Consider the following 27,708-nt stretch of genomic DNA (forward strand, 5'->3'; position numbering starts at 1 on the left):
TTTTCCCACTAATTGGTCTTTTGACCAATCAATTCAGATTGGTCATAAAGGCTAATTAGTGTGAAAAAATATTGAAATTGGGCTGCATGTGTAAACACAGCCTAAGAGACTTCACAGAGGAGGGCAGGCCAAGTTGTCAGGTGCTCACACTACTTAGATAAACCTGAAGGATTAGTGGCGTAGTTAAAGTTAGGGCAGAGAAGATTAGCCTTTCCTCTGTGAGGTGGCAAGAGATTCCCAGTGTGCTTCAGTAAGACTGGGAATATAGGGTGAGAGGGGAGGAAGGAAGGAAGGAAGGAAGGAAGGTGGGGGAAGAGATGGGAAGGTGAGAGGTGAAGCTCTGGGCCGTATTCACAAAGTGCTATAGGGTCAGATTTCCCTTTTAGACCATAATGAATACGATTATATATCAGCACTCTGAAACTCTTTGTGAATACAGGCCCGGGCATCATGGTTGGAGGGTCGTGCAGCACTTATGCCTACAACGTACCTGAAACACATGACTGTTCAACTAGACGGCAGCGGAAGACAAAGGAGCAGGTTTGCTGGATGAAGGGGAAAATCTTGGAGGTGCTTTCAGAGGTAGTAGGTCTTTGACTGATGTATGAGAATGTGTTTACATTTTAAAAAAATCATTGGTCAGGGTTGTATTCATTCGGGAAACACCATAGCAAAACATTTCCAATGGAAAAAGAGGATTTCTTATTGGACAAGTTCAGGTCAGGTGGTCTTTTTTCTTCCTTTTGGTGCCTAATGAATACAACACTGGTGCTTTTGCTGAGTGAGGGCATTGGCTATATCATTTAGGATTTTAGACCTCTGCTTCTATCTGCTGGCCAACATAAGGATTGCAGTAGTTTGCAGCTTCAGAACGGAAATAAATCATTTACCGTAGCTCAGAATTCACCAATTTGCAGCCCGCAGGCCAAATTGGTTACATTTTGTAAAAATTATCATTATTATTGATGGACATTAAAGACTGTAAAAACACCAGGAAATCAGCTTCAAGTGATTTTAATTTTGGAAAACTGTTCCCAAGTATTCCCACACACAATAGATCTTATACAAATGTAAGCAAGGTTTGAAATGATTATTTTAGTCAAATAATATATCTGTTTGGGTAGTCTACAAATGATTTGTAATTATGAATCTAGTTGATGATCCCTGCTGTAGCCTATACAATATAATAGTATAGAATGTGATTTTTTTCAGAAAAAGGCAAAAAGACCAGGAATTAACGTTGTTGCAAAATTTATTAGGAATTGTATAAAATAAAATAAAAACATTTTGAAACACATAGGATGCTAATGTCCGTTATGAATCAAAAGGCCTCAACAAAACATGATGGAAAAACAGCTTGCATCTTCAAAACCATTCTCTGGGTGATGTTGGATCAGTAGCAATTGTTCCAGTTTTAATTGAAGGCATATTTTCATTTTGGTATAACACCCAACGCTTAATAAATCCACATCAATACTGTTATGGAGAATATATCTTCCTCTCAACAAATCAATTCAGTGTTTGTTTGTTTTTGGATATGCTTTGCAATGATATACACACTTCATAAAACAAGTAAAAATTACAGTTATGATCAAAGCAATCCTATCCAAGCATGAATAATAAAATTAGGGCCCTGTGCTTCGGACTATCAACAGGACTAAACTGATGGAAATGAAAAACGGTGAGCCATATAAAGCTAGCTTTAGTTTTTTTGGTCATTTAGTACATAGCTACATACATACAGACAGTACATATTGTGCCTGAACATCCCATCCCAAAATGGTTGTTTGAACTTGAATCACTTCCTCTCAGTTCTTTTTCCAGACACTAAAAACAACAAGGATATGTGTAAGAATATAATAAATATTTTGGCCTTCTTGAACTCCCTGAGCAAGGTTTCTTAAATACAGAGGTCCGATATACTTTCATCAGCAGTCTCCCAATAGATCACATCCACATATGTCTCATCTATGATCAACTCTTGAAAACACACATTTGGATATGTTGCAAGTTGAAGGCATGGCATTCTGTCAGGTAACAGCTTCCCGAGGGTCCTTCCTCCTGGGTTAAAACCCCCAAGGTAGAGGATACTTATCATCAGAGCTATGACCACCATTCACAACAAGTTTAATAAAAAAAGCATTTGATAAACAAATGAATGGTTTGCTTTGACCGTACACTACATTCCTATCTTTTCTAAAATCCTTTCTATTACCTTATAATACTTTGTACATATCTTTGGTTCTAATCCCAAGCCAACAGAGTTTTGTGCAAAGTGGCAAACTTTGTGGCCCAACTCTTCTTTGTCAGTCTGAGTACCTCCGATCAGCAGGGTGTTCTTAAGGACCCGGGCTCCTGGAGGCCCCCAGAGCTGGGCCATAGCCCTAGCTGGGCTCTAGCCCTCTGCACAGGGTCTGTGTCTGGGGGTCAGTGGCTCCATCTCCAGTACTAGGTCTCGTGGTCGTGGCCCTTTATTCTGCTCCACAACCCGTGGCACCACCGTGGACCAGCGATCTACATGGGTTGGGGAAAGAAAGTAAAATGTTGGCTGATGTGATTTTGGCTTGCCCTTATACACTGTGTATTTGCCTTGGTGAACTGTACGTATGCATCAGTGCATTTCTTTTGAGAACGCAGTAAAAGAGTCTCACCTCTCCTCAGTCCACGGACGGTTTGATGCACTGTACCAGAGCATTGCTGGGTCTCTGTTATGTTCTTGCCCGGGTCTTCGTTGATTATGGCCAGGTTCTGATTCCAGTGGCACCAGTTGACCTCGTCCACCCTGAAATGACCACAGAAGATGTTTAGCACCTGACTTACCAATCAGACACGTTTCTCTGACGCAGAGAGGGGTGAGAGTTCAGTGAAATTAGCATGTGTACCTGAAGCACCAGCGGCGGTCAGGGGTACCGTCCCAGTTCTTCCCCACTGTCACCATCTCCCCGGACCGGAAGGACTTCCGCAGACACACAGGGAAGGAGCGCTCGATGTCCAGGATTGTCGTAGCCCACTGTTGTTAAAACATAACGCCAACCAACATGCAATAATGGTTTTCATAACATACTAATGTGACCGTGAACTAGAGGATGCACTGTGCATAAGGCCATCACCAGAGGTTCCCAGGGTCATATTCACTAGGTACCAAACGTAAGAAAAATGACTGAAACAGGGAGGGACTACCTGGACTTCCAATAATAAATGTTTATTTTTGTTTTCCGTGACAACATTTCCTGCGGTGTGCTTTAATGAATAGTGTTTGCCGCATAGGGAACCTAGCTGTCCATCAGCTGTTCTCCTCACTCACCTGCAGCTTCCAGATCTTCTTGCTCTCCTTGGACACCTGGCTCACCGTCTCTCCCATCAGAGCGATCAACATGTTGAGCAGCAGCACGAAGGTGAGGATGATGTAGGTGACCAGCAGGATGAGGAAGACAGCTGGGTACTGGGCGCTGCTGACCATGTCCAGATCACCCATTCCGATGGTCAGCTTGAACAGGTCCAGCAGGAAGTTGCTGAAGGTGTCCGTGTCCCGGCACTGGGGGTAGGTGGGGCAGCCGCCTTCCTCCGGACACACCTCGTCAGGCCCGGGGCACACCGCCAGGAGGGACACCAGAGCTGGGGGTTGACATGGGAAACAGGAGGAGATGATAAGGTAGGTTTCTCCTCTGTTTCAACTGGTCGACAGACTGCTGAGAAGAAGTGTGCAGTAGGGGACACTGTACCTGACGAGTATCCAATCATGAAGAGCACGTAGACCAGCAGAAACCGGAACAGGTCTTTGAAGAGAATCTGAGAGCCAAGGAATAAGGATAAATTGTGACCAGGTGACTAGTGTCCAATTAGTCCATTTTGATTTCAAATTCAATGTGATGGATGAAAGAGTCGATACCTTCTGTATCATGATGCTGTAGGTGCCGGTGAGCTTCAGGCCTCTGGTGAAGTATAAAGTGTTCATCCAGCCCAGGACCAGCGCAAACACCATCACAGACACATAGGCCTCGATACCCGACAGGTAGAGGGCCGCAGTTACTATCACCAGCACAGAGTAGATGAAGCTAGAGATATAGGAGAGTTGGGCCGTGTTCATTAGGCACAAAATTGAAGAAAATGGACCGAAACGCCTAGGTACTAACTGAACTTGTCCAATAAGAAACCCGCTTTAATTTCCGATTCAGCGTACCCTAATGGCCCTGGTGTTCAGATTCCAGGAAACAGCAATAATCCTTCTCCTTTCCTACATGTTAGATACAAAGAACATTCCCAGTACACAGGAATGCCATTTGGGATTTAACGGACTCTCGCAGATGCAGCACTAATGATGCAAACAAAACACCCTTCGGAGTGGCGCTCAACATCCTCCGCTCTTTGTTGGGATCGTGAGTTTAATTAAAAGAAGATGTAAACTATAAAACGTGCCAGGAAAAGGGGGGCTTTAATGTGGAATTAAATAGAAGACTCAATTAAGAGAGGATGATAAATTAGCCTCGGGTACAAGTCAGAGGGTGTTACAAGGGAGGAGAAGGTTAAGGAGGGGGAAGCTGGAGTCTTACTAGAGCAGTTGAAAGGAGCCGTCGACAAATAGAGAGTTCACCCCGGGGCATTTCTTCAGGAAGAGGTCCTTAATCTACAAAGAGGGGACAGGGAGAGAGAGATTTGGGTAATGGCTGCTCACAAACATACTGTATTTTAGTTTTGGTGTTTGACACAAGAAGAGAGAGAGAGAGAGAGAGAGAGAGAGAGAGAGAGAGAGAGAGAGAGAGAGAGAGAGAGAGAGAGAGAGAGAGAGAGAGAGAGAAACAAGATCAATTTACAGGGGAGATCGAAGATTTATAGTGAAAGTGTGTGTTTGTGTACACATTTTGAGGCCTCTTTAAAAACAAGTTGTTCATTGTAGAGTCAACATTCAAAGCTGTAACTCTGATTGGATGGTTCAACCGGAGAGAAGATGTAGTGGCTGCGGGCTGCAGACTTACGTTGGTGAGAAAGAAGAAGACTCCGGAGCCCAAGGTGATAACCTCCCCTCCCAGACGCAGATAGTCTGTGGAGGTGGTGTAAGGGTACGGAGGCTGGGCAGGGACAAACAGAGTTAAAGCGTTGCTGATCATGGCACCCATACTGTTTGCACAATACACAATAATAATAATAATAATAATAATAAATGCCACTTGGCAGACACTTTCATCCAAACCGACATTGAATAAGTGCATATATTTGTTGTATTTGTATTTAAGTTGTTGGTCATGTACGTACCATTCCCTGGGATGGGCGGTAGTAGGCCACCAGAGTGAAGATGATCATGGTCACCAGGTAGGAGACAACACTGATGTAGAAGGTGACGGCAGCAAACTTCTGCCACTTGACCCTCAGCAGCTCGTTGATGGGCTCCACAGCCAGCATCTCATGGCGGTTCTACGGACAGTGCAGGAAAACTCACAATAATGATAGGAAGAGAGTTTGGTGTGAAAGAGAAATCATACTCCATCTTTCCTACCATGCTGGCTCTCCCTTTATCTCAGGTAAACAAATCTATTACAGGTAAAAAGGCAAAAGTCCACACTTGGCCTCTGTCTGCCCATCCCACCTCACAATCTCAGCCACAAAAAAAAAGACTGTAGACTTGCGTTAGCTCCCAGAGCTTTAGAGTCAAGGCTTTATCCAAGCAGGCTTTCACGCACCTCGATGCGGCTGTTGTAGACCAGGATCTCCAGCACGGACACCTCCTCTCCACAGGTGTCCAGTGAGGAGAGGTCGTACAGGGAGGAGTACACGGGGCCGTACGCCCAGTCCTTGAACTTCCGTGAGAGGTGACGCGCTTCCTCGTCCTTGATCTCCCTGCGAATTATGTGCTGGAAAACCTGGGAGAAATAATAACAAAAGCTGACCTTTATTGTCTGTTTTACAATGCATGTGATTATATCTTCTGTCAATAATACAATACATAATCCAACAAGGCACCACACCATAGCATTTCCATGTGTTACACAAACTATCCCGTTAAGAGTACGATTCCTCATGCACGTGATATATGAGTTCGTTCTCACCCCAATTTTTCCCAGCTTTGCTGCCATCATAAGGGGCGACATGCCGTCGTTGTTGAGAATGTCCTCCAGGCTGCATTCTGGGTAGAGTTTGGCACACTTGGTCAGCAGCAGGTCGTACATCTTGGTGAGGAAACGGGTGTTGTCCCGGGTGTTGTCGGCGATGTGCACCAGGGCGTGTAGCACTGTGTTGCCGCGCGAGTCCTGCCGTCGAAGGTCAGCCTTCTTATGGGCGTTCTCGGTCAAGTAGTGCACCATGTTTGGCTGGTTGGTGCACGCTGCCAGCGACAGAGGCAGCTCGCCTGGCCAAAGAGATACAGTCAGATACACACAGCAACAATCACATCAATCAAGGGGATCCCATTTTACAACGGAAGCAATAGAAAAGACCCAAAAGTGCAAACCCTGCCCAACTGGCACTCAGGCAGTCTCTTTCCACTCTGGGAAGTGATGTAAGTTCATATGGAACAGCAAACCACTTTCAACATGTCTTTGAAGGCTATCTTTGCCTGGCTACCCAGACTCCTTACTCAGGCCAAACGCTACACCGGGCCTATGGACGTGGCAGACAAAAATATGTAGCGAACAACAGAGCGGCGGAAGAATTTAGTGTGAGTCATCAGGCTAAGCCTACCTATAAGTGGATCAAAGATTGGATTTAAAACCTTGCAACGAAAAGGGCACAATTAGTACTACTTATCTGAAGGAGGGGCCTGTGCATTGAAACCAGTGTGCCAAAAGCAGCTACTGAAAACGAGCCGTTGCCACGGGTGACAGATTACCCTGTCACCTCGCATGGGAAATGCTCTTCTTCATGGATTTGCACGGGTGCTCGTGGAGTGTTGGAGTAAGCGCTAAATCACATTAGCTGTCGCCCCTCTGCCAGGTTTCCTGGTTACCTTAGCGCAAAGCTCCAGAGTGAATGACTTGCACTGTGCCACACACACGCCAGGTGTTTGGAATGATTTGGGAATGACAGTCGCACTTCGTGCAACTGGATATAATCCCTCGTGGGATGGAACATAACGCATTAATACAACAACAATGGCAGTAGTGAGTTTCTTTGGGAAATAATTGCATACTCAAATCTCCTGTCTTTTGCATGTATCTCCTTTATATCCCTTTCACGTTCCTAGGCAGAGCTGTAGGTTTCTACACTGGCCTGGTAAAGCATTCACCATAGTTGCAAACACAGTGCCAGAAAATACCATGTCAAAATGATATATCAGTCAGCACAGTCTAGTTCGGGTCAACAGGAAAGTGTGAAAATGGTATTCGTTTGTTGAACTTGAGGCTGGAAGGGCTGTTGAGGTGAATGGGATGTAGGCTAGTCTACTCCGGAGGATCTTCATTCGTGCCAGTTTGCTACAACAGGAAAATAATCCCGCAGCAACAGAAAATGTGAATTATTATGTGGATTATAATTAATGGCCATTTTTGTACGGGTTGATACATTTTTCGTTAAGGGAAAATCAAGTCTGAAATTTCAAAGTGGACATTTTTAAACCTCAAATACACTACAAGTTTTACATTTCCTGCATTGTTGGAAAGTTCTCCTGTAACAGGGTGATCAATTAAGATCCTACACCTGTAGTGGGATGTTGGGTTCAGGGATGAGAGTTGGAGGGATACTCTCCAATTAGCAGAGAGCAATATGGAGTGGCACGTTTTATTTGGAGGCTCTCTGTCAATGGACCAGCAACCTCGGTGAGGTCAGCAAAACAGAGGCAGCTCGCCCATTTGAAGGGAAGTATGTATGTAGGTTTTTTTTTTCAGCAGCAAGACACAGACACCTTTCATTAAACTGTTCGGAAATACTTGTTGAACTTGTGACATCGTTGTTTTCTTTTCTTTTTTGGAGAAGCCTACTACTAATAATGACATTTCTGATGATATGACTTCAGACTAGTTTTGGGTGGTTATATGAGTTTATCATTAGCCTAGCGAACTGTTCTGACTGTGTTTTCCCAGCCCAAACCTGCCATGTAAAAAGGGAAGGGTGGGCTCTAATGTCACTTAATCTTACCATCAGTGGTGTAAGGTACTTAAGTAAAAAATACTATAAAGTACTACTTAAGTCATTTTGGGGGGTATCTGTACATTACTATTTTTTTTATACTTTTACATTTACTTTTGATACTTAAGTATATTTAGAACCAAATACTTTTACTCAAGTAGTATTTTACTGGGTGACTTTCACTTTTACTTGAGTAACTTTCTATTAAGGTATCTATACTTTTACTCAAGAATCACAATTGGATACTTTTTCCACCGCTGCTTACCATGGCAACTGAGAGCATTTTCCAAAAGATGCTTAACAGTGGTATAGTAGTGGTATAGTACTCCAAGTTATCCAACTGCGCAGCGATCCAGTCTTTGTAGCCCAAACCTCTGGGCATGTAAAATAAAGGCACACTGAGGTAGCTAGAAAACCATTTTTCAAGTGCACTGCTTTAAGATACACTGACATGACCTCACAGTGTCGGGAACCCAGGCGCCTGTCATGTAAAACTACAGACATGTTATTAAAAAACCAAGAGGAATAGAATATGACTTTAACAGTATCAAACTACTGCCAAAGTTCAATAATACAATGCTAGGGCATGAATGTTACCATAAATAGAACATATATGAAGTATCATCATGTGCTTAACTCTTAAATGTAACTACATGTAATCTAAAATGTCAACTACGTGATCCCCGAAAGTAATTATTTATCATGAGAGGAACATAAACAATAACTAGCAACACTGCATACTCCAGGAAAGGCTAAAATCTCACCTTTCTGGTAAAAAAGTTAGAAATTGCTAAGGTGGAGTCACTTTTGAGGACACAAGCTCAAGTGCAAATATGATAAAAATATGAAAACATGAAATATTTCATATGACGTATTTCCTATTCAACAAAACTGTTTGAATAAGGCTTGAAATGACTTATATGCTTTCTAAATATAGTATCATCAAATTATAAAATCACTAACTATAAGATTTCACCTTATAAAAAACACTACCGGTAAAATACACTACCGGTCAAAAGTTTTAGAACACCTACCCATTCAAGGGTTTTCTTCATTTTTACTATTTTCTAAATTGTAGAATAATAGTGAAGATATTAAAACTATGAAATAACACATATCGAATCATGTAGTAACCAAAAAAGTGTTAAACAAATCAAAATATATTTTATATTTGAGATTCTTCAAATAGCCACCTTTACAACCATTGAATCTACAGTGGGGAGAACAAGTATTTGATATACTGCCGATTTTGCAGGTTTTCCTACTTACAAAGCATGTAGAGGACTGTAATTTTTATCATAGGTACACTTCAACTGTGAGAGATGGAATCTAAAACAAAAATCCAGAAAATCACATTGTATGATTTTTAAGTAATTAATTAGCATTTTATTGCACAACTGAGCAAGAGGACAAGTACATTAGGGTGTTTAGTTTGAGAAACAGACGCCTCCCAAGTCCTCAACTGGCAGCTTCATTAAATAGTACCCACAAAACACCAGTCTTAACGTCAACAGTGAAGAGGCGACTCCGGGATGCTGGCCTTCTAGGCAGAGTTGCAAAGAAAAAGACATCTCAAACTGGCCAAAAAAAAGAAAAGCTTAAGATGGGCAAAAGAACACAGACACTGGATAGAGGAACTCTGCCTAGAAGGCCAGCATCCCGGAGTCGCCTCTTCACTGTTGACATTGAGACTGGTGTTTTGCGGGTACTATTTAATGAAGCTGCCAGTCAGTTTGAAGCTGCCAGTCAGTTAACAGGTGCATGTTTATCATCAATTAGAAAAAGACATTTCATAAATTCATCAAGTGCAGCGTCTGGATGTTCCTTGTTAATCAAATCAGACCAACAAATATTTTTTACATCATCCACATAAGAGTCACAGCAAAAAAAATTGTAAGATCTCTTATACATTATTCTAGGCCCATCTTTTGGAACCTTGGTTCTCCTAGATATAGCCACTATATTGTGATCACTGCATCCAATGGGTACGGATACAGCTTTAGTTCAGAGTTGTACAGTATTAAAAATGTGATCAAGACCTGAATGATCTTGTTCCTGTAGTGTTAGTAAACACCCTGGTAGGTTGATTAATAACCTGAACCAGATTACAGGCTCCCATTTTCCCCTGTGCATTTATACCTGCGTTTCTGATTGTCTGTTGCCAGTTTGTCTTGTCCCGTCCTACCAGCATGTTGCCGTGTTTCCTGTGCTCTAGTTTTTGTTTTTCCTACTCTTCCCCTGACCTTTCTGCCTGTCCTGACCCTGACCCTGATCCTTCCTGCCGTCCTGTACCTGCCCGACTCTGATTTGGATTACGACTCTTTGCCTGTGTCGTAACGTTGGTACCATTAATGCGATGACGATTATTTTATAAAATTAATGAACTATGTTTAATTATTACGATGATTACATTCATCATGTAACAATTAACTCACAAGCAATCTTGGGGCACCATGGAAAAAGTTTGTTTAATGAGTTACCGTTTCCAGAATTAACTCAAGAATATCAGAATAAATCGTTATCTTAGCCATCCATTAATTATTATTACCTCATATCAGTCTCATTCTGAATGTCACATAATCCGTTAAATCTGCACGAACCCTAGTCTAAATGATGACTCAGCGATACACAAATTGGCCTAATTATTTATTTACTAACTAACTAACTACACAGAATTACAAACACACACACAGGATCGATTATACGTTGATTACTAACAATGCAATGAAAGGTCCTTGGTAGACTAACCCGATATAACGGCTTGGAAAGAGACAAAGGAATTCAACTATCGTACATACAGTTGAATAATACGCTCATCGTAAATATTGATATTTAGCACCCAAACAACCGCTCATTCGGATTTAGAAATGCAATGTATATATTTATGCTTCTATGTCTTTGTCATCTCTCTCTGTTGAAATCACCCAATCAGTATGTGACGAATAGTTTGAAAGAAAGTCTGGTTGTGTAAGTCTCTGGTTGTCCACCAGAGGTCACCATGTCCTTAGTAGTTGTAGTAGTAGCATTCTTTGCTGGAAGTGTTCGTTAGACAGGATACAACACGTTCCAATGGTCATTTGATAGTGAAATGTTCTTCTTTTCTCGTCTTCTGTTGAGTTTCCTAGAATACATTACATGCAGAGCTGCATGTCTAGTCTTCTTCTTGTTCTCTCTGTTGAGTTACCCTTTTCTGGTCTGGTAGAGTCTAACCATTTTACCATCTAACCATAGCTCTACTCTTTCTGGTCTAGTAGTTTTAAACCATTTGTGACATCCAGCTTACCGTCTGTATAGGAAAGGGGGATACCTACAACTGAAATGTGTCTTCCGCATTTAACCCAACCCCTCTGAATCAAGGAGGTGCGGCAGGCTGCCATAATCGACATCCATGTCTTCGTTGCCCGGGGAACAGTGCCTTGCTCAGGCAGTTTGACAGATTTTTACCTTGTCAGCTCGGGGATTTGAGCCAGCAACCTTTCGGTTACTGGCCCAACGCTCTAACCACTAGGCTACCTGCCGCCCTTGGTCTGTATTTAAATTGCAACCATTTCCCTGTGTAACCACGACTCCACATTTTCTGGTCTAATGTAAATTTCGTTAGGAGTCATTTTATAAGCACTCTGGAATAAGGGGTGTTCCATCCTTTTGGCATAATGTCTCAAGTGGGCGTGGTTACTAACTGGGTAAAACTTTACATGAAAAAACATTATCTCATTTAGAAGGATAAAATCACATTTCATCTTCTCAAAAATAGTTTCATATTTAATCATATGAGTTTTACAACATTTAGACTCTGACATATACATTGTGAAAGCTCTTAAAGTTACAATGTTTCCGTTATAACATCTTTAATGATACCACAAAATCACAAATGATATGACATCATCATTGTTTGTATCCCCACCGACCATTTCCCACATTCTTTATGTTAGGAATATTGTTTCATTATCCACTTTTGGATGTTGAATCTCTCTATACCACTCAGACATTCCATTCTTGGATACTGAGAGGCAGAGGGAGAGAGTTAGAAAACATTTACGATTGGTCGTTAAGTCATAAAACCGACCCAACTCCCCCCTTCCTCTCTGGTGGGAGAGAGAGAGGGGGGGCGCTCTCTTTGATCCTCATGACACCATCCTTGACCTACCGATTGCCTGCCATCCTGTACCTGCCTGACTCGGATTTGGTCTACGACCCTTTGCCTGCCTTGACTTACCTTTTGCCTGCCCCTTGTACTATAATTAACTCAGAGACTCATACTATCCACCTCCTGTGTCTGCATCTGAGTCTTGATACAGGAGCTTGACGACTATCAACCTGGGCCTGTCACCTGGGCCGGTGTTGGGTTCTCCAGTCCTGTGGGCGCATTCTAACTCAATCTTCATGTGGTCCGTCTTCAGTTTCTCTGAGATCATTTTCCTCACTTTGTCCTCAAACTCCGTCCAGATCTCATGTGTAGATTCTGCAATTCCATCTAGAACAATGTTGTTCCATTTTGATTGTCCCTCGAGATAACAATGCCAGAGAAATCAGATTATCATGGATTCACATATAGAACTAATGTCCTCTCTCAATGACTTATCGATTTTTGCCATCTTGCCGTTTTCCTGCTTAAACTCATCTAGCTGACCCTGTGAGAATTGCAAACTGTTCTTCAGGTCCTGCACTTCTCTGCTCAAGTTGTCCATTATTTTATTAGTTAACTGCACTAGTATTTGAACACAATACTTGAAGCTATTTTCTTGTTGTTGTAACAACTGCTTGTAGAACTATTTCTGTTTGTTTAAAAGATCCTTCACCTGTGATAGAGACACCACTGTCCTCAACGGTACTCCCACCGGCTTTGGTCTTTGTCATGGTAGCAACGAAGGCTACGCTGTTACTCCCTGCAATTCCAGACAGGGCCGGTCGCAGGGAAGATGGAAACAGCAACAAAATAGGAATCTAGACAACCACAAGCCTGGGATAATCCGCGGTCCCAGTCACAATGGCTAATCGCGTTTTGGGCTGCGTTCAAGTCCTCAAGGAAACCCCTCTAGCTTGATAGGCAGCTAACAGTAGCAGCTAGGTTAGCTGCTATACCAAGCAGCTCATCATCAGACCCTTGGTCGTCAGGATCCCTGGACAGATAGCAGCGGTCCCAGCAACTGATGCCAACCGTGTCACGGGATCCAAAATCAAAAAGGTACAGTAGCTAGCTAATAACCAAGGTTTTCCAATCGAACACCTTTTCAGACACTTTCAAACTTTCCAAACCAATTTACCGAGCGCTGCCTCATTCCACGTTCAACAGGAAGTGACCTGTTGATTGCAGGCCTGCGCTTTGTCAGTGGCTTTGACGTAGGGTTCAGCCAGGAGTTGGACAGTTGGAAGAGCGAATGAAATGGTAGGAGAGAAATCCCAGCTTCAAATGGTTTATGATTTCACATCCCAAGTCACACAGGCACAAAAAACATACTACTGTGTCCGTGGGACGATTTATAAGCAAAAATGTCAGTCAGAACCGGTACCAGGACCATGCAGGCCCCCTAAACAGGGGACTTTAAATCTAAGAGGTTTTAAACTATACTCCTACACTTAATGTTCTGCCACTTTAAGCCCCTGATGACTGAGGACTTCAAAATATTGAAAATATTGAATCTCAAATCTGAATCTTGCGGTTTCTGTAGACAGAAGAATGGATCAGATCTGATCCTAGTGTTATGGTGTCTTACCAAAATAGAAGTAGCCCCCCTCGTCCCTGGGTTGGAAGAAGCGTCCGCGGGCCTGGGCATGAACATCTGCCCCTTTCTCCACCAGCAGCTCCACGTACTGCTTACAGCGCCTCTCAATGGCGATGTGGAGCGCTGTCTGGCCTGTCAAACCACACAACAGTCAGTCAACACATTGGGATTCTTAGATCCTTCCTTTATTCTCTATTCCAGGCTTGCCTGAGAGGGATTGAACTCTACAGTGGATTTATTGCATTGTTTGGTCTCTCACTGTCTGCTGAGTCCCATCTTCAGGAGTGAGGAAAGGTGCATTGACTAGAGGTCTCGGACAAAGACGCAAAAATCTCCATTCCAAGACTGGGTCGAAGGTCAACCGCTTTCCTCTCTTATCCACATTTCAACAATGGTATTGTCGTAACTAAGGTGATACCACATTCACTAAGTCCCTGTATCTCATCAATAAATGTTTTATTTTTATGGTCAACAAAGGTGGCTTGGTTCTGCTGCAGTGTCAAATCTGTGAACAGTCATGGCACACAGGCATACAGACATAAACACATTCCTTCTGGCTTGTATGTTCATTAAAGGGGACCTGTACCAACAGTAAGTAGGCCATATGGCTGCCATGGGCTCCTCAGAAATCACCATCTGTCTACTACTTCATTACTGTGTGGAGGTGGACTATGGTTGTGTCTGAAATGGCATCCTATTCCCTATATAGTGCACTACCTTTGATCAGAGCCCTATGGAGAAAAAAAAGTGCACAACATAGGGAGTAATTTCAGACGCACGGAATGTGAGATATCCTGGCAAAAGTGTGAAATCCCATTCTAACAGCAAATCTTAAAGTGGCTGACATAGTGTGTGATGAGCGAATTTTTTTTCAAAATTTTTTAGACAGGGAGTTTATTGTGCTTAGACCTAAGACAGTGGATGGAAGAAATAGGTGTGCTGCACTGCTGTTTCCAAGCTGTGAAGGCAAGCTGTGAAGGTGTAACAGCCACATCATCCAGCCTTCCTCTGGAAATAGAAGCCCCATAGAGCAGCCCTGTGTTGGGCCGGAGACTAGGATGTGTGGTCTCTTTGTGCAGAAGGGGCAGTGGAGGACTCCGTGTAGGTAAGGGCGTCTCTATTAAGCCTACCTTCATGGAAGTAGTACTGGGCTACGTGTGCATAGTAGGCCCTACATTTCAGGTAGGTACTTTTATCTGTGATAATATCAAATTATAAACACAGTCCAAGTTTGAAATAATCTACTTCAATCCTAGTCAAATGACTGGTTAATACAGTACTGGGTTGTGTTCATTAGGGCGCACAATTTTTTAAATATTTTTTATAAAGGTTCACAACAGAAACCAAAAGTGAGCATTTCAGTCTATGTGGTACCTATTGAACAGGACCCTGGTGTTTTTAGGGGCTAAAATGTGAAGAGAGTTTACCTCTGTAGTAGACGTCTCTGAAGGGCGTGTTGATGAACTCATGGAGGTTGACTGTCTGCTCTGCGATGTCCATCAGCATAGGAATGGTGTCATTCTGACCACTGTACAGGTTCAGAAGGGCTTTGGGCAGGCATGTCTTCCCTGTAGAAGGTTCTGGGAGAAAATAAAACCAAATTGATGGGGGGAGGGGTACTCAGAAACCACATGTACATGTATAGTTCTGGACATAAAAAAATTACTTTTAAAAAAATCTTGAGGCAGCAAGGTACATTGTTCATGTGACAAACGGTCTTGCAGCCAGGGCGACACCAAGTGCCAAGTTCATAAGCAATCACCTAATAAACGATGTAATGAAATGCATTTCTGAAATATACCCTGCACCTCTCTGATTCAGAGGGGTTCGGTTAAATGCAGAAGACACATTTCAGTTGAATGCATTCAGTTGTACAACTGACTAGGTATCCCCTTTCCCTTTCCCCAGATGGAGCAAGACCCTCCAATTTGAAGCAAATGCTTTTTCACTGTGCTGCAGTACAGGTGAACTTTATGATACACAGAACTGTGCTTAGAGAGGAACTTCCAACAAATCACCTGAAACACAGTTGCCAGTTGAGAGAAGAGAAAGACGTTAGGGACACAGAAAACATTTTTATGTTTGTTGAAAAAGTAAAAACTGGTGATAAATCGTTAGTGATTAAATAAGAAAGGAAAGGGAAGCAAGCAAGACATTTCACTAAACATGAAAATGCCTCAAAACCAGGCCAAACAACAGCCAAACTAAACGTGGTGGTAAAGTAAATTGTCTGCTTCTATTGTTTACTTTTAGTCTGAGTTTTTCATGTAGTCTGTCAAGCCCACTTTAGTCATTTTCTTCCCAGAAGGAGACAGTTTGCTGTGATTTCTCTCTGCTCTCTGTTATAAAGCAAGCACACACAAACACACACACACACACACACACACACACACTGCCAACAGGAAGCTGTCCTTGGACCCACCTTTGGCAGAACAAAATCTCTGACATCACAATAGCTTCCTTCTCATTACTCTATGGCAGGGGTGTCAAAGTCATTCAATGGAGGGCCTAGTGTCTGCAGGTCTTGTGGTTTTCAATTAAGGCCTAGACAACCAGTTAAGAGGAGTTCTTTACAAATTAGTGACCTTAATTCATCAATCAAGTACAAGGGAGGAGTGAAAACCCACAGACACTCGTCGCTCCGTGGAATGAGTTTGACACGTGCTCTATGGAGCCAAGAACAACAGGGAAGAGAGGACAGTGGAATACTGAGAAGTCAGAGACAGATAACCAAGTCACAGGACATGCCAAAGAGTTGAAGCCCTATGGGCAGAAAAAGGTCTGTTTAGACATCGATACCTATTATCAATACACAAAGTCATGACAAAACTCAAGGATGACACATTTACTGAAGGTGTTAGTCACAGGGCTAAGTGGACTAAAAAGTAATGCTTCTTCTTTAGTAAGGCAACTGTAACAGATGTGAGATGTTTTGTTGTTTCATGACATCCAATTGGTAGTTACAGTCTTGTCCCATCGCTGCAACTTCTGTACGGACTCGGGAGGTGGCGAAGGTCGAGAGCCATGCGTCCTCCGAAACACGACCCTGTTAATCCGCACTGCTTCTTGACACACTGCTCGCTTAACCCAGAAGCCAGCCGCACCAATGTGTTGGAGAAAACACTGTACAACTGGCGACCGAAATCAGCGTGTATGCGCCCAGCCCACCACAAGGAGTCGCTAGAGCGCGATGGGACAAGGACATCCCGGCCGGCCAAACCCTCCCCAAACAATGCTGGGCCAATTGTGGGCCGCCTCATAGGTCTCCCAGTCACGGCTGGCTGCAACACAGCCTGGGATGGAACCCGGGTCTGTAGTGACGCCTCTAGCACTGCGATGCAATGCCTTAGACCTCTGTGCCACTCGGGAGGCCAGATATGACATGTTTGAGATAAAGTTCTGATGCTATCTTAGTCCCACCCCTTAAGCCTCACCCCTTGGGGCGGCAGGTAGCCTAGTGGTTAGAGCGTTAGGCCAGTAACCGAAAGGTTGCTAGATTCGAATCCCTGAGCTGATAAGGTAAAAATTGTTCACACTGTTCCTAGGCCATCATTGTAAATAAGAATTTGTTCTTAACTGACTTGCCTGGTTAAATAAAATTAAATTCAACAAACACACACTTTCTCTCTTTTCCTCCGACCTTTCTGCGTTTGGCTGTGAAAGCTGAGACAAGAGATATTTGGCACCACGGGGCTCCACCCACCACACCACCAATGGGGTTGTCTCACCTTTGAACTCCTCGTCGGTGAGCCTCTTTTCGTGACCCTGTAGGTACTCCAGCAGGCCGGAGAGGGCCTCTGGGTCGGCCCGTGACACGCCATCGAAGAGCAGCATGCGGTTAAACACCTTCAACACCTTGGGTGGGTCCAAGCCCGGAGGGTCCAGACTTTCATTGCAGGACGTCTCAGTCTTACTATGTAGGGACCATTGACATACATATACTCACATATACTGAGTGTACATTAGGAACACCTGTCTTCCCATGACATAGACTGACCAGGTGAATACAGGTGAAAGCTATGATGTCACTTGTTAAATCCACTTCAATCAGTGTAGATAAAGGGAAGGAGACAGGTTAACCTGTTAGGGCAAGGGGGCAGTATTGACACGGCCGAATAAAAAACATGCCCGATTTAATCTGGTTACTACTCCTGCCCAGTAACTAGAATATGCATATAATTATTGGCTTTGGATAGAAAACACCCTAAAGTTTCTAAAACTGTTTGAATGGTGTCTGTGAGTATAACAGAACTCATATGGCAGGCAAAAACCTGAGAAGATTCCAAACAGGAAGCGCCCTCTCTGACAAGTTGTTGTTCATCTTGGCTCTTTTTATTGAAGACTGAGGATCTTTGCCGTAACGTGACATTTCATACGGCTCCCATAGGCTCTCAGAACCCGGGAAAAAGCTGAATGATATCGAGGCAGCCTCTGGCTGAAACACATTACCGCGTTTGGATAGTGGCTGGTCAGAGTACTCTGAGACTCACGCTCGTGCACGAGGGCACGAGATGTATTTATTTTCTCTCTCTTTGTACGTATACAGGCTTTCCCGGTCGGAATAGTATCGCTTTTTTACGAGAAAAATGGCATAAAAATTGATTTTAAACAGCGGTTGACATGCTTCGAAGTACGGTAATGGAATATTTAGAATTCTTTTGTCACGAAATGCGCCATGCTCGCCACCCTTATTTACCCTTTCGGATAGTGTCTTGAACGCACAAACAAAACGTTGCTGTTTGGATATAACAATGGATTATTTGGGACCAAACCAACATTTGTTATTGAAGTAGCAGTCCTGGGAGTGCATTCTGACGAAGAACACCAAAGGTAATCAAACTTTTCTAATAGTAAATCGGAGTTTGGTGAAGGCTAAACTTTCTGGGTGTCTAAATAGCTAGCCCTGTGATGCCGGGCTATCTACTGAGAATATTGCAAAATGTGCTTTCACCGAAAAGCTATTTTAAAATCGGACATATCGAGTGCATAGAGGAGTTCTGTATCTATAATTCTTAAAATAATTGTTATGCTTTTTGTGAACGTTTATCGAGAGTAATTTAATAAATTCACCGGCAGTGTTCGGTGGGAATGCTAGTCACATGCTAGTCACATGCTAATGTAAAAAGCTGGTTTTTGATATAAATATGAACTTGATTGAACAAAACATGCATGTATTGTATAACATAATGTCCTAGGGTTGTCATCTGATGAAGATCATCAAAGGTTAGTGCTGCATTTAGCTGTGGTTTGGGTTTATGTGACATTATATGCTAGCTTGAAAAATGGGTGTCTGATTATTTCTGGCTGGGTACTCTGCTGACATAATCTAATGTTTTGCTTTCGTTGTAAAGCCTTTTTGAAATCGGACAGTGTGGTTAGATTAACGAGAGTCTTGTCTTTAAAATGGTGTAAAATAGTAATATGTTTGAAAAATTGAAGTTTTTGCATTTTTGAGGTATTTGAATAATGCGCTACGGGATTACACTGGCTGTTGAGTAGGCGTCCCACCTAGCCCATAGAGGTTAAAGAAGGATTTTTAAGCCTTGAGAGAATTGAGACGTGGATTGTGTATGTGTGCCATTCAGAAGGTGAACAGGCTAGCGAAAATATTTAAGTGCCTTTGAACGGGGTATTGTAGTAGGTGCCAGGCGCACCGGTTTGAGTGTGTCAAGAACTGCAACACTAGTGGGTTTTTCACGCTCAACAGTTTCCAGTGTGCATCAAGAATGACAAGAAGGACATCCAGCTAACTTGACACAACTGTCAACATGGGCTAGCATCCCTGTGGAACGCTTTCAACACCTTGTACTGTAGAGTCCATGCCCCGACGAATTGAGGCTGTTCTGAGGGCAAAAAGTTGAGCAACTCAATATTAGGAAGGTGTTCCTAATGTTTTGTACACTCAGTGTATAACACATACTCTAAGTGTTTATAGACATCATTGGTAGGGTCACAGAAATCCCTCAGTGTTACATTACTGATCCGAAATGAAAGATGGCGGCTGATTACTGGATGATTTGTTAATGGTGACTTCTGGCGTCAGTAGGCCTACAGGTGGTGGGACTAAACAGTGGGGGTCAAGAATGGCAGCTGGGCCAAACCTTTATTTAAAGCCAACAGTAAAATAATGCTTTATTACTTGTTATAAGCATATATGAGCCTTTTTAATATCTTATTATGAGGCTTATATGTTTTGTCTCTCTAGCAAATGTTCAATACACTCAAAATGGCTGGTATTTAGTCAGGATCATAACACGATGATAAAAATATATTATATGGGGGTCATATATGCTTATGACAAGTCTAACAATGCATTATAACTCCATCATAATTCATCATACCTGTAGACTACGTAAAGTGTTACCAGTAGTTGTAGCCTAGAAATAAAGTTGAAAGTTAAACCATATAAAGTGAACTGCTGTCGAAGTTCTACTGAACTACTCAATAAATAGACCTCACTGTGAAACAGGTAGTCGGGAACAAGCTCCAGCCTAAATATTACCTCAACGGCTGTGAGGAGGGAAACAACAACACACTCTCTGTTAGATGACTGAACGTCCCTCTGACTAGCCCTTCTGTTTACGAAGTTCCACATGAGAGGGACACACCTCTGTGACTAAACAGTGGCAGTTGAAGGAGTTTCTATATTTTTGCAATGAGCCATTTTTTCCAAGCCAAGCCTTTGATTAATAATGAAAACGGCAATGTAAAGTAAAATATAATATTAATACAACTCTCAGCTCAGAAACCAAGCCAATTTTGATCAACATTTTTAGGGGAAATCTCTTATATGGTAGAAATATATAGCCACAATCATAGAGACAGTTTTTGTGTATCTATAACCCAGACCATCTCTTAGGGGAATTTGTCCTTGATATTATAGAGTGAGGTGTTAAACATGACTAACAACCTTTGGTTCCAAGTACAAACCCGATGGCGTGGTCTGTGTAACAGAGATAGTCGGGTGAATCACAATTGTGTGATAAACAACCTTGCCTGACACCTGAAGACTTGCGTTCACTCTCCAAGCCGATGCCTAGGCTTTAAGCTCAGGGGGTTAACACAGTCTTGTGGCATGCAGGAGAAACCGAGTTCGAACCCAGTCGGTCACATTTACACCCCAGAAGTGATCTACTATGCTGCTTCTAACGCCACATGTTGTTCAACAATCTATGCCTCTGCATGCCTCTGCTCATAGACTCATGAAAGCCACCGTGACAAATGAGTCACGTATCTACTTCAAAACAGAGGGCCCTCCTCACCCTCGTGGGAGCTTCTTCCTGCGTGGCTTCTTGTTGTTGGTGTGCCTATAGGTACCGTAGTCAAAGAGAGAGTCCATGGGGGCTTTCTTGGGGCCGGGCGCCACGGGTGACTCGTAGATGGTCGACTCCAGCAGGTCCATGGGGTTAGAGATGCCCTTCTTAAAGGCGCCATGGAACTTCATGCGGAGGTTTTGTCGGCTGTCCCCTGGCTGCAGTTGGCCTGGCCGGTCGACGTCCGGAGCCGGGTCCTGAGGTGACTGGGAGCCCTCCTCACTCTCAAACAGGTCGGCAAGTGCCGACAGATCAGGACAGGTACCATCGGCATCAGGCTGTCCCTCCCCACTTCCTCCTCCCTCCCCTGAGCCCGAGGACAGGGCAGCCTTGTTCGCATCCGAGTGAAGCGTGTCCGTCTCTGTCATGGCGATGCGACACCTTCTCAATAGAGTGGCAGGGGAGCGGTCCTAAAAAAACACCATAGCAAAATACACAGGTTATAACTCCATCTGGGTCATAGGTCAAAGGCACGGGAAAGAAACTTAGCAGTCCAATCATAAACCTTGTATTTGGTCTCACTCAACTGTGAATGACCTGGGTCGTGTTCATTTGGGCACACAAGCGGAAAATATTTTTGCCACAGAAAACGAATAAAAAGGTTCCTGTTTCAGTCTGTTTTCTTCCATCTGGTGCTTAATGAACAGGACCCTGAACAACTATCACTGATTGCACGACAAAGTCACTTGAATAAAATGAGCCTTTGGGTGATTGGACTGTATTTCAAGAAACAGAAAATGTATGTCTGAAAGTGATTCTCCTGTATGTACCCTTGATCCTGAAGTAGCCAGGGCTGAAATGGTACCCTATTTCCTTTATAGTGCACTACGGGGGTAATACCCTATGGGCCCTGGTCAAATGTAGTGCACTGCAACCCAGATGTGTGTGGGCAGAGCTCTGGCATCCTGCTCATCTTGTGGGCTGCGTTGCTGGCACAGAATGTCCACCAGTCAGCCATTTGCAGCCGCTAGCAGCCTGGGAACGTCATCTGTAAATATTGAGCAATGCATTGCCTGACCATTACTGGCTCAAGACCAGCGCATGGTAGTGGTGCCCAGATTTTCCATTTGGGGTAGGAGAACAGAGTGGGATGCCTCTGAATTTCCAACCAGTTTACTGACCAGACAGAGAACACAACAGAGGATGACTTCAGATACACTTTTCCCATGACTGAGTATTTTCTCCAAAGTATTTTCTCTTCTTTCCAACAGACACTGGGAGACGAATTCACCTCTCAGCAGGACAATAACCTAAAAGGGCAAATCTACACTGGATTTGCTTACCAAGACAACAATATTTCTGAGTGGCCTAGTTATGGTTTTGACTTAAATCAGCTTGAAAATCTACAGCAAGACATGACAATGTTTTTTTTTTTAGCAATGATCAACAACCAACTTGACAGAGCTTGAAGAATTTAAAAAAGAATAATGGGCAAATATCTTGAGACGTACCCCAAAAATGGCTCCCAGCTGTAATCGCTGCCAAAGGTGATTCTACCATGTACTGTCTCAGGGGGTGAGATTACTTATCTAGTCAAGATATATTAGTGTAGATCGTTGCCGATCTACACAAGATGTTATACAACAAAATCTGGAAAAAGTAAAGTGGTGTGAATACTTTCTGAAGGCACTGTACGCAAGTAACCCATTACTACATTATAGTAACGCTACAGAATATGTATCTCCCTTTCTTTTGCTGATGCTAAACTGACTAAAACAGAGAGGGAACTACCTGGTTCAATCAGAAGAAAAAAAACAACGTTGTGTTGCAAAACATTTAACATTTAATGGCCACGGCCCAGAAGCCTTTTCAAGTAGGGAACACATGCAACCACCACCTGAAAAATTCTGAATGGCTACACCGCTAATGGTGCATTTTCTACTCGGGGATGACAGAAACAGAAAGCTGGTAAAGACCTATGACTCCTGCGATTGTAAAGGGCAAATCCCATATGTGTTCTCCTGGGGTCCTGGGTTCTATTCACATGGTCCCTTAATCCCTCCGTACCTCATTCATCCCTTATGTCACGCTGAGGTGCTGAGTTCTTCTTCAGGGGAAACTGGAAGTGACGCTGGAGCATGGGGGTGGGTCCTGTGTAAGCGGAAAAACAAAAAAATGCGGTATTTATTAACAGCATTAATACAGACTGGTTGACTGGCAGGAGAGCGTGACGAAAGAGAAGGGTGTCAGAGTAAGTAGAGGTTAGACCACAGTCAATCCATGGGAAGCTCCATTTGTCACTATGGGCAAAATGTATGTTCTGGTTGATCTTTTGGTTACTAAACATACACTACATGACCAAAGGTATGTGGACACCTGCTCGTCGAACATCTCATTCCAAAATCATGGGCATTCATTTGGAGTTGGTCCGCCCTTTGCTGCTATTACAGCCTCCATTCTTCTGGGAAGGCTTTCCATTCGGTGATGCTGCAGGGACCTGCTTCCATTCAGCCACAAGAGCATTAGTGAGGTTGGGCACTGATGTTGGAGCGATTATCCCTGGCTCGCAGTCGGCGTTCCAATTCATCCCAAAGGTGTTCGATGGGGTTGAGGTCAGGGCTTTGTGCAGGCCAGGCAACTTCTTCCACACCGATCTCGACAAACCATTTCTGTATGGACCTTGCTTTGTGCACGAGGGCATTGTGATGTTGAAACGGGAAAGGGCCTTCCCTAAACTGTTGTCACAAAGTTGGACGCACAGAATCACCTAGAATGTCATTGTATGCTGTAGCATTAAGATTTCCCTTAACAGGAACTAAGGGTCCTAGCCCAAACCATGAAAAACAGCTCCAGACCATTAATCCTCCTCCACCAAACATTACAGTTGGCACTATGCATTCGGGCAGGCAAAGTTCTCCTGGCATCCACCAAACACAGATTTGTCCGTCAGACTGTCAGATGGTGAAGCGTGATTTATCACTCCAGAGAACGCATTTCCACTGCTCCAGAGTCCAATGGCGGCGAGCTTTACATCACTCCAGTCAACACTTGGCATTGCACATGGTGATCTTAGGCTTGTGTGCAGTTGCTTGACCATGGAAACCCATTTCATGAAGCTCCAGAAGACCAGTTATTGTGCTGACGTTGCTTCCAGAGGCAGTTTGGAACTCGGTAGTGAGTGTTGCAACCAAGGACAAAAAATGTTATGCTACGTGCTTCAGCACTCGGCGGTCCTGTTCTGTGAGCTTGTGTGGCCTACCACTTTGCGACTAAGCCGTTGTTGCTCCTAGACGTTTCCACTTCACAATAACAGCACTCACAGTTGACCGGGGAAACTCTAGCAGGGCAAACATTTTACGAACTGACTTGTTGGAAAGGTGGCATCCTATGACTGTGTCATGTTGAATGTCACTGAGCTCTTCAGTATGGGCATTCTCCTGCCAATGTTTGTCTATGGAGATTGCATGGCGGTGTGCTCGATTTTATACACCTGTCAGCAACAGGTGTGGCTGAAATTGCCAAATCCACTAATTTGAAGGGGTGTTCACATACTTTTGTATATATGGTGTCGCTTTGTACAAAACAAGCTGTATCCTGTTGGGGAATCATTGGAAACCCAAGTTAAGGACTCCTATCAAAATCAACCATACAGTTGCGGGCTGTGTCTGGCCTTTACTATGACAAATCCAGCAACACCTTGTGTTTCACAGAGATACACATGCATGCACTTGCACACACGCGCACACACATACACACACAGAGATAGCAATGTTATGTCATCATTCTGGATTCCCCAGGATGTAGTCACCTTGTCTAGGCATTCCTTTAACAGTGAGTTATACAGTACATCCTTGGTATCAACTACAAACATCATAAACTGTAGCATGTCCTTGGCTGTAGAATGCTCACTCTGACAACTCTCTCTGACAGAACATGGGGTTGACATGTAAACTTCCTCCAAGAGGAGCAACACAAATAGAGAGACTGCAATCCAGTCAGGGGAAACAGAGTGCCTCTCGTACACTCCAACAAATAGGATTAACAGACTTTACTGTGGAGGGTGAAAAGATGAAAGGATGAAGAGAGGCTTTCTTTGATAAACTCTCCAAACAGAGGGGTGACAAATTAACGAATCATCCACCAGGCGTGTTTTGACACTACTCTGTTGAGTTCAAACAAAGAATGAGTCCAGAACCAGGAGCGAATACTATTGTGTGTTCACACCAGTGGAAGCTGGCTTCGATTTAATGGTTCAATGCAGACGTTTTTATCTCAATATCAAAGCATTTCTGGGTAACATTGAAGTACCTTAAGGTGATCGTTTTCAATTAAAATGGTCAAAAAGAAACAAAAATGGCTTCTTAGCAGCTTCTTCAAGCAAGAATTATGCTAGGACTGAATGGGAGTGGTGTGAGTGGGGATGGAAAAACTGAAAATGTGCTGTTATTGGCAAAGAAGTGTGTAACTCTCTTTCTTATTGGTCTATTAACTAATTTACCACATGGTGATGTCACCATGGAAGGCTAAGACTCCATCCCACGAAAACAGGCTGAACCTTCAGGCAGTCTTTTCAAACAGCTCTTACACTAAAAGGGGATCATTATAAATTGCACATATTCATATTATTATTCCAACTTCATAGTGTGGAAATATATATAAACCATAGGAAATCAACTTTTTGACTGCACTGGGCCTTTAAATCAGAGGACAGGCTCATTAATGCAATGGAACTGTGTCAAATACAAAATGTATACCCTTCCATTAATTCAATTCCAGCCATTACTATGAGCTGTCCTCCCTTCATCAGTCTCCACACATTCACACACTCCTCCAACATATTGGTAGTAGTAATGATCAGCAGGGTCAGACTGAGGATAACTATCCCCTTAGAGACACAGCTTGGTGGATATGTAGTGGATATGATCCAGACCACTGGGGGATGTCCGGGTGCAAATATGGTCGTGGGAAAATGGGGGTTAGCAACAAAAAAAGTTCCACTATTGTCTTAACCACAGCCCCCAACTCTACAATAGGTTTCACATTCATGTGGATGATTGCCTGACAGCAGAGGATATGTTCATAACCTCAATGTCTTAAAGCTACAATATGTAACATTTCGGGATATCCGAGCAAATTCACATAGAAATGTGAGTTGTAGATCTTTCATTCCCGTTGAAAGCAAGTCTAAGACGCGGTAAACATGTTCTATGTGTGCTATTTCTATGCTTCCCATTCCGAAGTTTCGTTTTTTGTGTATTTTACTTTCGGTTTAGTACACCAGCTTTAAACAGCTGAATATACAAATATGTTTGGTTATGGAAATATATTTCACAGCGGGTTAGATGGTACAATGATTCTCTATACAATGACTGAAATTAGGCGAACTATTAGAATTTTAGCAACTAGGAAATGGCGGAGCGATTTCTGCATTTAATTGTATATTTTGGCGTTTTTACCCAAATCTGAATAGAAAAATTCTAATAAAAAGCAATTAAAGATGCACTATGCAGAAATTGCTCTGCCTGGTTGCAAAAATTGTAATAGTTCGCCTAATTTCAGTTTATGTGACAAAACAAACAGTCATTGTGAAGAGAATCATTGTAGGCCTACCATCTAAACCACTATGACATATATTTTCCATAACCAGAAATATTGTATATTCAGCTGTTTGAAGCTGGTGTACAAAACCGATTTTAAACGACACAGAAACGGAAAGCTTATAAATAGCACACATAGAATGGGCACAATATGGTAGATACCTTCATAAAGTGTTCTTCAAATGCAGTTCTAAATATATGAAATGCATAGTTCAACACAAAATACTCTCTGTTGAAAATAGGAACCCTTAATGGGGTAAAACGTGTTCGTGCTTACCTTGTCCTGTAATCAATGGACCTTTTGTGCAGCGCAGTTTTTCATTCTTAACGATAGGAAAAGTTCTAAAAAGTTTGTGGACAAAACATTTGGATCGACTTCCTCCCGACTTTAGTACCCTAGTTACTTCTTTCTTCAACTATTTTGAAGAAATTGGTGATCTGATTTCGCGTGTAGCCTAGTCCAGTCATTATTCAACTCTCCAGGCAGTGTTCCCAGTTAAATTTACACATTGCTACAGCATCATACCTCAGTCCTTTGCTTTCCATGTTCACGCATCCAACTCACCGCCCACCTAAACAAGGGGCGCTTTATTAAAAGTGTTTGTGTGGGGACTAACGGTACAGTGACTACTCTTAACATCAGTCCCACAGGAGGACTTTTTTTGTTTGTAAAACTACAAAACTCTTTCTAATGGAGTTTTTCCTAACTCCATTAATTGTCTATAATCACATGCCGTCTAAATCAGATAGGCTACAGTAATAACTCAGTCTGAAAAGCGCCAGAAAGTAACCCAGACGCACCCCAAATGGATCACAAAACAACTTGACCTGTTTATTTTACCCATAAATGTATCTAACTGAACAAAAATATAAACGCAACATACAACAACTTCAAAGATTTCACTGAGTTACAGTCAATGAAATAAATTCATTTGCCAGCAGCATACTACCCTGCATCCCACTGCTAGCTTGCTTCTGAAGCTAAACAGGGTTGGTCTCTGGATTGGAGACCAGAAACTGCTTGAGTGGTGTTGGAGGGCCAGTAGGAGGCACCCCTTCCTCTGGTCGAAAAAGGGTGCT

The 27,708-nt window shown here is 43.0% G+C and overlaps 1 protein-coding gene across 2 annotated transcripts; it reads right to left on the bottom strand.

Annotated features, from left to right (window-relative positions):
• Positions 1-1,234: 1,234 nt before the first annotated feature.
• Positions 1,235-27,494, bottom strand: LOC106580102 (transient receptor potential cation channel subfamily V member 4). Of its 2 annotated transcripts, XM_014160768.2 has the most exons (17): positions 26,906-27,494; positions 23,099-23,182; positions 21,041-21,501; positions 17,507-17,691; positions 15,206-15,358; positions 13,770-13,910; positions 6,042-6,340; positions 5,676-5,855; positions 5,251-5,409; positions 4,974-5,066; positions 4,551-4,624; positions 3,890-4,055; positions 3,723-3,789; positions 3,305-3,615; positions 2,883-3,010; positions 2,652-2,782; positions 1,235-2,514 (listed from the first exon to the last, which is right to left on the bottom strand). In XM_014160768.2, exons 2-17 carry the CDS (start codon positions 23,105-23,107, stop codon positions 2,396-2,398), a joined length of 2,676 nt encoding a protein of 891 aa, XP_014016243.1. In that variant the 5' UTR covers positions 23,108-23,182; positions 26,906-27,494; the 3' UTR covers positions 1,235-2,395. The 2 variants fall into 2 exon arrangements, with proteins under 2 accessions (XP_014016243.1, XP_014016246.1); XM_014160771.2 differs by lacking the exon at positions 23,099-23,182 and having other exon boundaries at positions 26,906-27,493.
• Between the last annotated feature and the right edge of the window lie 214 nt (positions 27,495-27,708).

Source organism: Salmo salar, chromosome ssa20 (assembly GCF_905237065.1).
Source record: "Salmo salar chromosome ssa20, Ssal_v3.1, whole genome shotgun sequence".
NCBI classification, from domain to species: Eukaryota; Metazoa; Chordata; class Actinopteri; order Salmoniformes; family Salmonidae; genus Salmo; species Salmo salar.

Coding starts and splice junctions, on each gene's coding strand:
- LOC106580102 (XM_014160768.2), bottom strand. Junction 2,783..2,882: donor GACCGCCGCTGGTGCTTCAG/GTACACATGCTA, acceptor TGGTCATTTCAG/GGTGGACGAGGTCAACTGGT. Junction 2,515..2,651: donor CGTCCGTGGACTGAGGAGAG/GTGAGACTCTTT, acceptor CAACCCATGTAG/ATCGCTGGTCCACGGTGGTG.